Source organism: Podarcis raffonei, chromosome 4 (assembly GCF_027172205.1).
Source record: "Podarcis raffonei isolate rPodRaf1 chromosome 4, rPodRaf1.pri, whole genome shotgun sequence".
Taxonomy (NCBI): Eukaryota; Metazoa; Chordata; class Lepidosauria; order Squamata; family Lacertidae; genus Podarcis; species Podarcis raffonei.
The window spans coordinates 15,488,856-15,503,368 of NC_070605.1; the positions used below are offsets into that span (position 1 = coordinate 15,488,856).

At 42.5% G+C, this 14,513-nt stretch overlaps 1 protein-coding gene across 3 annotated transcripts in view; it reads left to right on the forward strand.

The window, feature by feature from the left end:
• Positions 1-14,513, forward strand: part of TMEM135 (transmembrane protein 135) — a 184,830-nt gene that overhangs the window by 61,045 nt on the left and 109,272 nt on the right. For all 3 annotated transcript variants that reach the window (XM_053385541.1, XM_053385540.1, XM_053385542.1), the window contains one exon: positions 8,283-8,348. In XM_053385541.1, coding sequence (XP_053241516.1) covers positions 8,283-8,348 — 66 coding nt within the window. The remainder of the gene's footprint in view (positions 1-8,282; positions 8,349-14,513) is intronic.

Sequence of the window (14,513 nt, forward strand, 5' to 3'; positions counted from 1 at the left end):
CATAAATCTTTTCCATTTCCATTTTTGCAATATATATATATATTTTTTTACAAAGAAATTGTCCTGGTTCCTGCTGGATGACAGACTTTGACTCGGATCTCATTTTCTACTGTAGACTTTATTGCTCAGATCAATATGGTTCTGAAAGACCTACATTGGGTCCCAGTACCTTTCCAAGCACAATTCAAAGTGTTGGTGCTGACCCTTAAAGCCCTAAGTGGCCTTGGCCCAGTATACCTGAGGGTGCGTCTCCACCCCCATTGTTCCACCTGGACACTGAGGTCCACCTCACTGTGAGAAGTTACAGGGAACCAGGCAGAGGGCTTTCTTGGTAGTGGTGCCTGCCCTTTGGAACACCCTCCCTTCAGATGTCAAGGGGATAAAGAATTACACAACTTTTAGAAGACAACTGAAGGCAGCCCTGTATTGGGAGGTTTTTAACGCTTGATGTTTTATATTTAGATATGCTGTAAGCCGCCCAGAGTGGTTGGAGAAACCCAGCCAGATCGGTGGGGTATAACAACAACAACAATAATAATAGTTACTATTATATGGTAGAAAGGCAAAGCAAGGATCATCAGCACAACAGGTACAGGGCATGGCAATAATAATAATAATAATAATAATAATAATAATAATAATAATTAATTTATTATTTATACCCCAAACATTTGGCTGGGCTTCCCCAGCCACTCTGGGTGGCTTTCAACAAAATATTAAAATGCAGTAGTGCATCAAACATTAAAAGCTTCCCTAAACAGGGCTGCCTTCAGATGGCTTCAAGCTAAGACATTGATCCAACAGTTGACATGCTCCTTGGGCTCTTGTTATAAAGGAGAGGGGTGAATTTGTAACTTTCTTTTCAGTGTGCAAAGCAGGATTCAGTTTGGGTTTGCATCAGCAAACAGGAACTTCACCTTGGTGTCTGGGCCTGAGCTGTCTGTTTGTGCCAGCTCTGGTGTCCTACCTAGGTGATAGAAGAGATGACAGTGCCAACTAAGAATCAGAAAAAGCATTGGATGCCTTCAGTGGGGGTGTGGAGGCTCATCATCAGAGGCTGGTGAGGACAGAGGCTCTGGTGGCGTGAGAGGGGTACCAAAATGGGAGTCGGGCAGGCAGGACGAGCCCCAGCAAGGTGACAACCCACTGGATTCCTCTCTGGGATCAAACTCCCCACCCCCTCGCAGCTCGGATGACTCCTGGGGTTCTAATGTGGCTTTACCGGGCACCTTAAACTCCCCCCTCTCCTTGTCCTGAAAAGACCAGCCCCTCAAGGACACTTGGGACTCATGACAGAAACCAGTACAAAAATTGCATTTAGCTATGGATTTTAAGCACATTTCCTTCTGAATTTGTAACTTTCTTGTATTTCTTTGGGAGGTGTGGGATCGGATAGTTCATAGTGGAATTTGCAAAGATCAAATTCCTTTAGGATTCTTAATCAGAATCCGCTTCTGGCTGTGGAGTCATCTTGGCTATATATAGCAATCTTAAAGTGTTTGTGTGCCCCATTATGTGCCAAGTGTAGTTTCATTTATCATATCCTTCATACACTATTTGGGTATGTTCCCAGTCAGTCTCCCATTGAGTTGGCCATTGATTAGATACCACAATGCCTTTTCAGTGCTTGGGAAGGGGTGGGCTGGCGTTTCCCAAAATTTGCGTGAGCTTCCATGTGGAAGCTATTTCACAATTCTAAATCTGGAGAAACTCTACAAATTGTATTTGTCCACATCTGTTGTTACTGGTGGTTGTTCCTCTTATTCAGTAAGCTTAGAAAAAACCCCAATAGATACGTAACACTAAAAACAAAGAACTGATAAGAATCAGCATCAATACTAAAATACATCTAGACCACTGAAAACACTAAGATCTGATAAATAACTAACTAAACTTTATTTAATCAGCAACCTGATTACAATGCTGTTTAACAGAACCCAATAGAAAACAAGCAAGTTTTCAGGACCCCTTTAAAGGTCTGCAGTGGCACAGCATTTCATTGCCTAAATGTATTTCTGTACATTTGCCCTTACTTATCTGAAGGGCGGATGGATTATCCCAGAGCTTTCCAAGCTTTTCATGTTGGTGACACACTTTTTAGACATGCATCATTTTGTGACATGGCAGTTCAGTTTTACTAGCAAACTGTAGGATAAACTAACCGCTTTCCAGCCCCTTGAAGAGCATGGGGAGCGTTCTTGCAACACACCTACACACTGCAGCTGACACACAGTTTGGAAAGCTCTGGATTATCCAGTGTTGACCTAATACTTGTGGGTGCAGGTTACCTAGGAGTCTGTTGATACACCAGGCCATTTCAATTTTGCATAGAAAGGACTTTTAATAGAATTCATCTTATGTGGATTTGCTGTTGTATTTGATAATCGAGCAGTTACTTTAATTGGCGTAGGAATGCTACTGTGTACATGAAACGGTATATGACAGGCAGTACTTGAAATGTGAAGAACTATTCTTTCCTTTTTCAACAGGAGGGTAATCCGCCAACTGGGATTGCATCCCCTCCTGGCTTGCAAATCCATAGTCATCTAGGAGGAGGGGTTCACACTTGCCCAGACTGGCACCAGATTAGTGGCAGAACATAAATTTATTGGGAGCTCCTGCTAAAGCGGCTCTTCATTAGCTGTTGGTGTGTGTCTTAATATGGAGCTAACGTTTTCTCCTTCCTAATGACCTTGGTCAGGAGGCTGGGAAGGGATTTATTTAAGTTCTAATTGTGAACCCCTTTGGCTTCTTGCTCTTTTTTCCTGGCTGAGATAACAGCTTGAGATGCCATGCCTTTATTTACCGTATTTACTTGAGTCTAATGCGCCGTCGACTCTAATGCGCACCTCAGTTTTCAGAACCTTGAAACCAAAAAAAGTATTTGCTGGCAAATGTAAATGTGCCATCGAATCTAATGTGCACCTTAATTTTTGCAGTGTAATTTGGCCAAAAAAGGTGAGCATTAGATTCCAGTAAATAGGATATTTGAAGTATTTTTAACTTGCTATTCAGCCAAAAGGTTTGAAGAGCCGCTTGCATAAAACCACTTAAAGCAAGGCCATCCCTGCCTGTTGGTTTACAGTCTAAAATATGTGACATAAAAGAAAAAAAGGGATGGGGAGAGAGAAGCGGGGGGGGGGGCAAACTCAGGCACCAGTTTTCAAATACAGTGGTACCTCTGGTTGCGAACGGGATCCATTCCGGAGGCCCGTTCGCAACATGAAAACAGTGCAACCTGAAGCGCCGTATCTGCGCAGGTGCGTGGTGTGATTTGGTGGTTATGTGCGAAGTGCGATTTAGCGCTTGTGCACATCCGCGAGCGGCAAAACCCGGAATTACCACTTTCTGGTACTTCCGGGTCACCGCGGGACGTAACCTGAAAGGATGTAACATGAAGCAAACGTAACATGAGGTATGACTGTAATACTTAAAACAACCAGTTGTTATGTAAACATTTCAGGGACTGGAGGAACCCAATGTAGCTGGTTTTTCAGCAGACTTGACGGTATAGGCCCTGCTTCCCATCTCTCCCTCTCCTACAGCCTGTTGTAATGGTTGCTGCCAGATTAGAGTTGAAGGAGAGTCTTTGAGAAGAAGAGGCTCACCATTGTGAAGTGTGCAGTTTACATGCAAGACAGCAGTTCTCGCATGCAACTCTGATTTGTCTCCCGCCCTGTTTGGAACGTTTGACATTGAAACCTGGATGCAACCTATAATTTGGTACCCCAAGGGTTAAGAAGTATAAAATGAATAAAACAAGTCAAATTATATTCTAAAACATATTGAAAAACTAGGATGCAATAAAACCAAACAGGAGAAGTGGGGAGAACGTTTGCTGAGTGAGGGATAGGGAAAAGGATGGAGTTGTAAGGAAAAGTGGTCAGAGGATGAAGGCAGGTTTAGCTCTGAGCACATTTTTAGGCAACACTAAAAAGAATGCAAGTGGGAGACTTTGGGGTCAATGGCAGAGTATTAAAGCTCTGCTTTTGCACTGTGTGTAATGAGCAAAGGAGAGTGGGATTTTGTGGGGAGACAACCCAGGAAGAAGAAAAGAGCATAATCAGGGAAATAATGCAAGCTGAAAATGGAAAGGCAGGGTGGGGGGCAGGGATAGAAGCTTTCGAGGGAAGAGAGAAGGCAGATTTAATACATGCCCTTGTTCTTCTGGTAGATGTGTTGTGGTTTGAGGTACCTCTTTAGCAACAGAAAGAGAAAGATAATGGAAGGAGAAGGAGGGTGGGGTGGGGGAAAGTACATAAGAAAGGCCCTGTGCAGGGAGCTGATAGCTCTTTTATACCTTTGTTGGTAAGGAGAAAAGACAAAGCCTCTTAAATACTGTCTTGCTGGCAATGATCAGGTGTTAAAAGTATTGAAATGGTGCCAGCCAGGGAGTATTTGTTCTCAATGTCTGAGAAAGGTCTTTTAAAAAATCATCCTTATTCTGCTTTCCCAGGGGAAAAGGGATCAACATGTCTTTTTGGCTCTTGTGGCAAAAGCCTGGAGCTATTGAAACAAACTTGGTTAGAAGGAGGATAGGAGAAGCCAAAGGAGTGACATTTTAGGTGATCATATCTTGGCATAACACTTCAAGGAGTCTGATGCTTTAGTTTCCTTTACAGGGGGATGGCAGAGATTTACAGTGAAGGAGAAAGCAATCGGTGCATTTAAGAGGAGAGGCGGCGTAACTCAGCTTTGCTTGAACATGCACTGCCTCAGTTACAGTAATGGAGGCTCTTCTCTTGCTTCTCTAGGTCAAAACCAGAGCTTCCCTTCTCAGGTGCAGGCTACCATGGCAAAAGCTGGATTTTTGGAGTGCTTACTAACAGCATACGCTCACCTACTATGGTAGTTTTTTCAGAGTTCAGGGCTCTTTTTCATGAGATTCTATTCAAGCACATGAGCACTTTGGACTGGGCCCAGAAGTGAACTGACAAATAATGCAGCTATTTTAAAACATGGGTTATATGGCAAATACATTCACTTTAACATGTGATCTAGATGCCCAGTCAGCTATCTGACTGCTACATTTTTGACCAATGGAAGTTTCTGAGTTATCTTCCAAGGGCATCCCCATGTAGAGCACATTGCAATAATACAATCTGGAGGTCATCGGAACATGGAAGTATGGTGGTCAAGTCAATATTCTGATGTAGAATATTAAAACTGTTGGATTCTTTCATGGGAGCAGAGGTTAAGTGCATTGCAGCTCTAATTCTGTGCAGCAGTAGTGCGCTGTTAAAATCTGAAAGACACTTTGAGAAGAGCATGTTGAGGTTGTGTATGAAATTTCCAAAGCATTTAAATTTCTGTGTTAATTCAGGTAATTCCACCCAAATTCCACCCAAAATTCAAAATTTTCAATTTCCCTCTTTATGTTATGAGGTTTTAAAATATTTTTTTAAAAAATTAAAATAATTTTTCATAAAGTGAATTTTATAAGGGTGGACTTTATTAACTCACTTAACATTTTTGCTACAGCCACAGGGGTTTTATGTTAACATAACATCTTCTTATACTTCCCAGTCTTGCTCTTTGTATTGGCTAATTACGTAACCCCTTAAATAGTCAGCTGCTGCTGCTGCTCCTGTTCTTGAAGCTTTTGTGCATGTTAGGCCTTTCCCTCCAGTTTAAGTAGGAAGTCTAGTTCTAATCTCCTTAGCTGCACTCAATGCATGTGAGGGGTGATCCTATCAAGGAATTTGTGGCCCTAGATTCACAAATGATGTGAATCTCTCTTTTTCTTTTAGGAGCTTTGACAATTTATTTTAGCTGTGTGAGTACAAGTGTATTAAAAGAGATCTCTTGCCAGTGGGAGAAGAAGGAAAGTCACACACACCACTGGTTTTCAATGGAAACAAAGGGAGCTTAGCAGTCTTGACAGAATGTTCTATTTGGGTGAAACATCCTTAAAATGTTGGTGGAAAGAATGGATGAAAGGAATCAATTCTGAAGAACACAAAAGGTTGCATGAGGTTCTCACCCCTTTAATCTTCAAGAGGGAGAAACAGAAGTAGGTACTGGAGCTGGTATGGACTTATGTGGGTGTAAATGAGCTAATAAATAAAAGTTTGCGAGTAGGCGGGGGCATTCACTGGAAACAAAAAGTTAAAAGTATGAGGAAATAAAAATGCTTATAAACCAGTGGAAAGTGGAAGGAACAGTTAAAAGTATTATGCATTCATGCTCACCTCACTATGCGATTTTAGGACAGCAATTCACCATGTATGTTGTGCATTTAAAAAGCTATCTGTGTCATGTTCCTCGCCTTACAGTGAATGAAAGGGCATTCCTCTTGTAATGGGATGAGTCTTTCTAACGCCAACCATTTAGTTCATTCAGTCAGAAACACTGATAAAAAGGGCAAACAATTTGTTCAACTATTTTTCTCTTTCTTTGTTTTATCTTTTTAATCACTGCACGATGCTACTGGTGGTCAGAAAAGAGGATTATTCAGTGCCTGCATTATTTTGTGGGTGACCATTGTTGAAAAGGCTTATGTTTTCTTTATAATTAGTTTTCTCTAAAAGCTGTTGCGCACAGTAGACAGATCTCTTCATTTCATGAGATATATCTGTTATTATTTTTCTGTAATAAAGTAACATTTTTAAAATGCTGTTTATTGGGTGTGGGTGTGTATGTTCATGTTTGTTTTCCTACCAGCATGCAAAGTGTCAATCTCTTTGTGTAAAAATTTCCTTTGTTTAGCACTTTCACCTGGAAAGAATACAATGTAGGTTTTACAGAAATTATTTAGTAACTGTAGTCCTCTCTGTGTTGACTTGGAAGTAAGTCCCATTGACCTTAGTGGAACTTACCGTATTTTTCGCACCATAGGACGCACTTTTTCCCCTCCAAAAATGAAGGGGAAATGTGTGTGCGTCCTATGCTGCGAATGCAGGCTTTCGCTGAAGCCTGGAGAGCGAGAGGCATCGGTGCACACCGACCCCTCTCGCTCTCCAGGCTTTAGGAAGCTATCTGCAAGCCTTGCGCGCCCGGCGGGAGGTCCCGACGGGCGCGCGAGGCTTGGGGCGGCAGCCTGTCGCCCGAAGCACGGGGAGGCCTCCGGAGGGCTCTCCGTGCTTGGGGCGACAGGCTGCAAGCCTTGCGCGCCCGGCGGGAGGTCCCGACGGGCGCGCGAGGCTTGGGGCGGCAGCCTGTCACCCGAAGCCCGGGGAGCCCCCCGAGGGCTCTCCGTTCTTCGGGCGGGTGTCTGCAAGCCTTGCGCGCCCGGCGGGAGGTCCCGACGGACGCGGAGGCTTGGGGCGGCAGCCTGTCACCCGAAGCACGGGGAGGCCTCCGGAGGGCTCTCCCTGCTTGGGGCGACAGGCTGCAAGCCTCGCGCGCCCGGCGGGAGGTCCCGACGGGCGCGCGAGGCTTGGGGCGGCAGCCTGTCACCCGAAGCACGGGGAGCCCCCCGAGGGCTCTCCGTGCTTCGGGCGAGTGTCTGCAAGCCTTGCGCGCCCGGCGGGAGGTCCCGACGGGCGCGCGAGGCTTGGGGCGGCAGCCTGTCACCCGAAGCACGGGGAGCCCCCCGAGGGCTCTCCGTGCTTCGGGCGAGTGTCTGCAAGCCTTGCGCGCCCGGCGGGAGGTCCCGACGGGCGCGCGAGGCTTGGGGCGGCAGCCTGTCGCCCGAAGCACGGGGAGGCCTCCGGAGGGCTCTCCCTGCTTGGGGCGACAGGCTGCAAGCCTTGCGCGCCCGGCGGGAGGTCCCGACGGGCGCGCGAGGCTTGGGGCGGCAGCCTGTCGCCCGAAGCACGGGGAGGCCTCCGGAGGGCTCTCCCTGCTTGGGGCGACAGGCTGCAAGCCTTGCGCGCCCGGCAGGAGGTCCCGACGGGCGCGTGAGGCTTGGGGCGGCAGCCTGTCACCCGAAGCACGGGGAGCCCCCCGAGGGCTCTCCGTGCTTCGGGCGAGTGTCTGCAAGCCTTGCGCGCCCGGCGGGAGGTCCCGACGGGCGCGCGAGGCTTGGGGCGGCAGCCTGCACCCCGAAGCATGCGGAGCCCTCCGGAGGGCGCCCCGTGCTTCGGGCAGGTGTGCGCAAGGCTTGGGGCGGCAGCCGCGGCTGGGGGGGGAAATAATTTTTTTTTATTCATTTCCCCCCCCCCCAAAAAACGAGGTGCGTCCTATGGGCCGGTGCGCCCTATAGAACGAAAAATACGGTACCTCTTAAGCTAGTGTGTGTAGGATTGCCATGTAAGTATGGTTTTATTTTTGCGGATATTTGAAAAAAAGGATTCCAGATTTGACTGCTTTTTGAAATAACTTTACTTTTTTGTACGCAGGCCACCGAAACTCTATTTCGCATGGGGGTGTCAAGAGGAACAATTACTCCTTTAAGACACGGAGAGGTAAGACTATGTTTGTTTTCTCCTGCTGTTTATAGTCTTAGAACTGAACTTGGTGCCATCTTGGGCAAAAAATACTTAGAGTTGTTGAAAGATGATGATGATGATTTAGAAATTGATAATTCTGTATGTAGATCATCATTATTTTCTGTTCAGGGCGGGGGAGATGCAATTCTTATGTTGTCAAAAGAGCAGGACCCCTCCATCATACACAGGAAGGAGGGTAGGTGACAGGCTAAGGAGAACTACAATAAATCTTTAGAAGAAAAGAAATCTAATGAGGCACACTCCCCGGTCCGGTGAGGACTGAGCATGCTCAGTTGCCATAGGATGTTGAGAGCGATGCAGGAGATGGGAAAGGGGGAAAGGAAATGGAGTATATTGAAATAAGATGTGGATGCCTGGAACAGTGAATAGGGACCCTCCAATTTCAACTTCACCTCCCTCCCAGATCCCACTTGTATAATGGGCAATTTTTGTGACATGACCCTGTTTCATTGTTGAACTTAGTGGTGATTGTTACCAAAGACGTAAAGTAAAAGCTTTCATGCATAATTAAGAAGGCAGAACTTTTTCTTGAAAATTGTAACTGCAATTTGAAAACAGGGTTTGAAGCTGTTACCAGGTTTTGGTCATCCCTGCTTCGTGGTGACCATAATCCAAAGTTGCAGCTGTGCCATAGTAATCGTGGGGAACCCTGACATAGTAAAAAGGTAGGGGAATTCAAGTGGGAGGAGGGAGGTGCTCCTGGTCTCTTGACCAGTATTCCATCTGCAATGGACCTAAGAGAATGCAATCTAGAGTAATGGAGAGGTTATAAGCAATTTTGATGAACATGTGTTATGTTCAGTTTCAGCAAGATTTGTTCCTTAATATTGTATTTATTTATTTGTTCAATTTATATCCTGCACTTCATCAGTTTTATTGATCTTTGGGCGTGTTGCATCACAACACAATATAAAATCTTAGAATTTGAAATAACTAGAACATCAGTCACAATACAGCAACTAGCAGGGTTCTACAGCGAGAGCAGAAATTAAGACTTTGAAAAGAAGGGTTCAACTCAGTTTTTTTCTGAGTACAAATGCACATGCCCACCAGGCTACCATATAACAATTCAAAGCCAATGCCCACCAAGCTTTAACCACAACAGGGGATATAATCACCAATTAAAGATGACTCACTGTACCCAGAATTTGCACCTTTGGTAAAAAGGGTCAGTTAAAGGCTTTACCAATGAACCATCCTGCAGTCTGTTGTCCAGGGAGTTCTTCAAAAACTCTTTGTCAATTGACATATTGCAAACCTGGAATATATGTGTGAGTTGGCTTGCTGCTTATTGAAGTGTGTATGTATTTTAGATGGAACAGATTTCACAAGATATAGTGTATAAGTTAATGGGGAAGAGTACACCATGAAACGCCATATATTTTGGCCTTTATAAGGAATACCAATATGAACATAGTCACACAAGCATATAGAGGGCTTGTGATTGCCTTTAGGTGAATGAACAGTTGTTTAAAGGGTGATGCTATGATCTCCAGGTTAATAAATCAAACTTGCAACTAAAGGATTGCAAGAATATCTTCATAGGTTTTTTCAGCCTGTGTATCTTTCTAGAAGGAGCTTGATGCTGTACTTGCAAGGGTTATCCTGTACTTTGAAAGTGGAAAGTATATATAACCGAGTTCTGTAAAAGGACCAAACCTTCAGATTTGTGGCTATGAAGATAATTAATTTGTTTTGTTTGCGATGTATAGTTGCATTTTATTTTAAATTCATTTTTAGGATATTATAACATCTTTGATCTGTTAATGTAAACTGTGTAGAGTTTTTATTATTATGTTAAGTGGCATAAACATTTCAGAAATAAAAAGTAAAAAGAAAAATGCAGATGCTGAGTGTTTGCGTGCTCTTACTGAAAATGCAGTTAAAGCCAGAATTGGAGAGATTAATACTTGGACGTTCCAAGTTTACTTGCTCAGTTCAGAAGTGCTAATCTGGTGGTGAAATCCCCAAAAGCTAAATTGTTGCGATGCTGAGGAAATGATACAGATTGGATGAGTATAGACAGAAAAGCCTGTGGTCAGATCCTTGGTGGTTTTAACCAGTACACATCACCTAGTATATATTAAAATAATGCATTATTTAAAAACATATTTAAGATAATTTCTGTCAATGTGGTAAGCTGCTGCTGGGGATAGGCAGAGAAAAGCAAGACTAGTTCTGAATTAATAACAGACCCTCACATTGCACTGAAGCAAACAGCTTTTTTTAAATAAAAAACCCCACTATTCAAACAAGAGAAGTCACTAAGGACTCTTCATTGTTGGCTTGTTTCCAGGTCCAGATGGATTTGCAGTTTATAATGCTGAATATTTGAGGGAAATCTTCCCCCTTATTTCCTGCTTACAGCTTTTCTGCATGCCAGGAGAGTCATCTCCGTAGCCTTTCTGGCTATGAATATAGTTTACTTTTGTCAACCTTTCCACATAAGAAACCAGGTTTTTGTGCTGAAAGCTGTGTTATTTGCTGTTTACATATGGATTACAGAATTATTGACAAGGTTTTGGCATGAGATTTGGAACCCGTTGCTGCCAAGTGTCATTCATCCAAGTGAGACAGATAATTCTTGGACTGGTTTTCCTGTTCAACAACAGCCACAGGGTTGTGAAAAATTACCTCAGGACTGGTTATGGTCATGAAGTTGACTGATCTCCAAGAAGTCTAATAGTATCAGGGGAGGTAATGAAATTCAAGAATATAATTGCCTTCAGGATTGAGCACATTTCTCTCCTTGTTGCTGAAGTATTTCTATCAAGACTCGCTTTTTGGAGAATGTTTAGTGGTTCAGAGGTCACCCATTTCTCCTCTCGCTCTTAGCCATTATGTTGATGTCTGACTATTTTGTAAAGGTTTTGTCAGTCCTGAACATAACTTTAGAGCACTGGGAATTTAAAGAGCATTGAGCTGCGATTTTATTTCTAGCCATGCCTGTCTTTCTCTATACCCTCTTTTTCTGCCTTTAACAATAGTTGTCATTTGTGTTTTGAGGACCATCACCAAGGGACCATGAAAGATGCAAGACATCTGTCTTTTAAGTTCCTGCCTCTTGAAGCCTCTCAGGCCCCAAATAAATTAACTGAGATGCTTGTCATTAAGGAGGCTTATTTCGAAGGCCCAAAAAACCTTGAGAGACTACTTTGAGATAAATATGAACACCAATGTGGAAAAAAGAGTAATCTGGGACGCTAGCAAGGCTGTTATGAGAGGGTTCTTGATACAACGGAATGCACTAAAAAAGAGAATCCAGAATGAGAAGAAGGATAAAATTTTGGAGAAAATAAAGGAAGGTGAAAAAAAACTGAGAGCAAAACCCAAGTCGCAGGAGATTCTGAGAGAAATAAAGTTATATCAAGTACAATTGATGAAAATGATGAATCAAGAGATTGAATGGAAAATTAAACAAATGAGACAAAAGACATTTGAGTCGGCTAATAAATGTGGGAAACTGTTGGCTTGGCAAATGAAAAAAATACAAAAACTAAATACAATCACTAACTTAGAAGTGGAAGGAAGGAACATACAGAACCCAGCTGAGATCAGAAATTGCTTCCAGAGGTACTTCAAACAACTATATACACAAGGGCCACAGAGAGAAACCAAGGTAGATCGATTTTTGAAAAAAATGGATTACAAAAAATCTCTCAAGAAAATAAATCAATGTTGAGCTATAAAATAACTGAACAAGAGATAGAAGGTGCCATTCAGAATATGCAATTGGGTAAATCTCCAGGACCGGATGGGCTGACTTCTAGATACTACAAATCTTTAAAGGAATGGTTAGTACAACCTTTGAAAGAGGTCTGTAATGAAATAATGGAGGGGAAAAGGGCACCAGAGTTGTGGAAAGAAGCATATATCACACTTGTACCGAAAATAGAGACTGAAAAGACGCAGCTCAAGAACTACCGTCCCATATCACTGCTTAATGTGGATTACAAAATTTTTGCAGATATTTTGGCTAAAAGACTAAAAAGAGTGTTAGTGGAAGAGATACATAAAGACCAAGCAGGCTTTCTCCCAGGAAGACATTTATCTGACAATGTGAGAAACATAATTAATATTTTAGAGAAACTACAAGTGAATATAAACACTAAGGCAGTTTTAATATTCGTGGATGCGGAGAAAGCGTTTGACAACATTTCTTGGACTTTTATGAAAAAGAATTTACAGGGTATGGGGGTAGGCCAAGGTTTTGAAAATGGTATAAGTGCAATATATTCAGAGCAAAAGGCTAAATTAATTGTAAATAATGTGGTGACGGAAGAATTTAAGATAGAAAAAGGGACAAGACAAGGTTGCCCAATCTCCCCATTGCTTTTTATATCGGTCCTGGAGGTTTTGCTGAATATGATCAGAAGGGACCAGTTGGTTAAAGGTATACAGGTCGGAGCCAAACAGTACAAATTGAGAGCATTAGCAGATGATTTAGTATTGACGTTACAGGAGCCAGAATCTAGTACGAAAAGGGTCTTAGAACTGATTCAAGAATTTGGTCAGGTTGCAGGGTTTAAACTGAATAAGTCAAAAACCAAGGTTTTAGAGAAAAAATTAACACCAATAGAGAGAGAGAGGTTTCAGAATATGACAGGTTTAACAGTGGTTAAGAAAGTCAAATACTTGGGGATCAACATGACAGCAAAAAATGGGAATTTATTTACAGACAACTCTGAAAAATGCTGGGTTGAAGTGAAAAAAGATTTAGAAATATGGTCAAATTTGAAGCTTTCATTGCTGTGCTGTATCGCTGCTATAAAAATGAATTTATTGCCTAGAATGTTGTTTTTGTTTCAGGCATTGCAAATTGTGGACAAGGTGGACTGTTTCAAGAAGTGGCAGAGAGATATTTCAAGATTTGTCTGGCAGGGCAAGAAGCCTAGAATAAAATTTAAAATATTAACAGATGCAAAGGAAAGAGGTGGATTTGCCCTGCCAGACTTTAAACTTTATTATGAATCAGCAGCTTTTTGCTGGTTGAAAGAATGGCTACTTCTCGAAAACACAGACATTTTGGATTTGGAAGGTTTTAACAATGTATTTGGATGGCATGCATATTTGTGGTATGATAAGGTTAAAGCGCATAAAGGATTTAAAAACCATATTGTTAGAAAAGCATTGTTTAACGTTTGGATAAGATATAAGGATTTATTGGAAAATAAGACCCCAAGGTGGCTGTCACCGATGGAAGCGAAAGCTCAGAAAAAGCTCAATATGGAGGTTAAATGGCCGAAATATTGGGAAATTTTGGAACAAGATGGAGATAGACTAAAACTGCAGAGTTTTGAGAAACTAAAGAACAAAGTGCGAGACTGGCTTCATTATTATCAGATAATGGAGGCATACAATTTGGACAAGAAAATTGGCTTCCAGGTGGAAAAATCAAAATTAGAAACAGAACTGTTAGAACCCAAAACTAAGACTTTGTCAAGGATGTATAACTTGCTGTTGAAATGGAATACTCAGGACGAAACGGTGAAATCTGTTATGATTAAATGGGCACAAGATATTGGACACAATATTATGTTTGCTGACTGGGAACAGTTATGGACCACATGTATGAAGTTTACGGCATGTAATGCCTTAAGAGAGAATATTATGAAAATGATATACAGGTGGTACATGACCCCAGTCAAGCTAGCAAAAATCTACCATTTGCCCGATAATAAATGTTGGAAATGTAAAGAAACTGAAGGTACATTCTTTCACCTTTGGTGGACGTGCCCAAGGATTAAGGCTTGCTGGGAGACGATATATAATGAATTGAAAAAGGTATTTAAATATACCTTCTTGAAGAAACCAGAGGCCTTTCTCCTGGGGATAGTTGACCAATCGGTGTTAAAGAAGGATAGAACTTTCTTTATGTACGCTACAACAGCAGCAAGAATACTTATTGCAAAGTATTGGAAGACTCAAGATTTACCCACTCTGGAAGAATGGCAGATGAAGGTGATGGACTACATGGAATTGGCGGAAATGACTGGCAGTATCCGAGACCAGGGAGAAGACTGGAAAAAATTTAAAGACTATTTACAGAGACATTGTAAAATTAATGAATGTTAGAATGTTAGAATGTTAGAATGGTGTTGGATTGAAATGGTTTCTAGC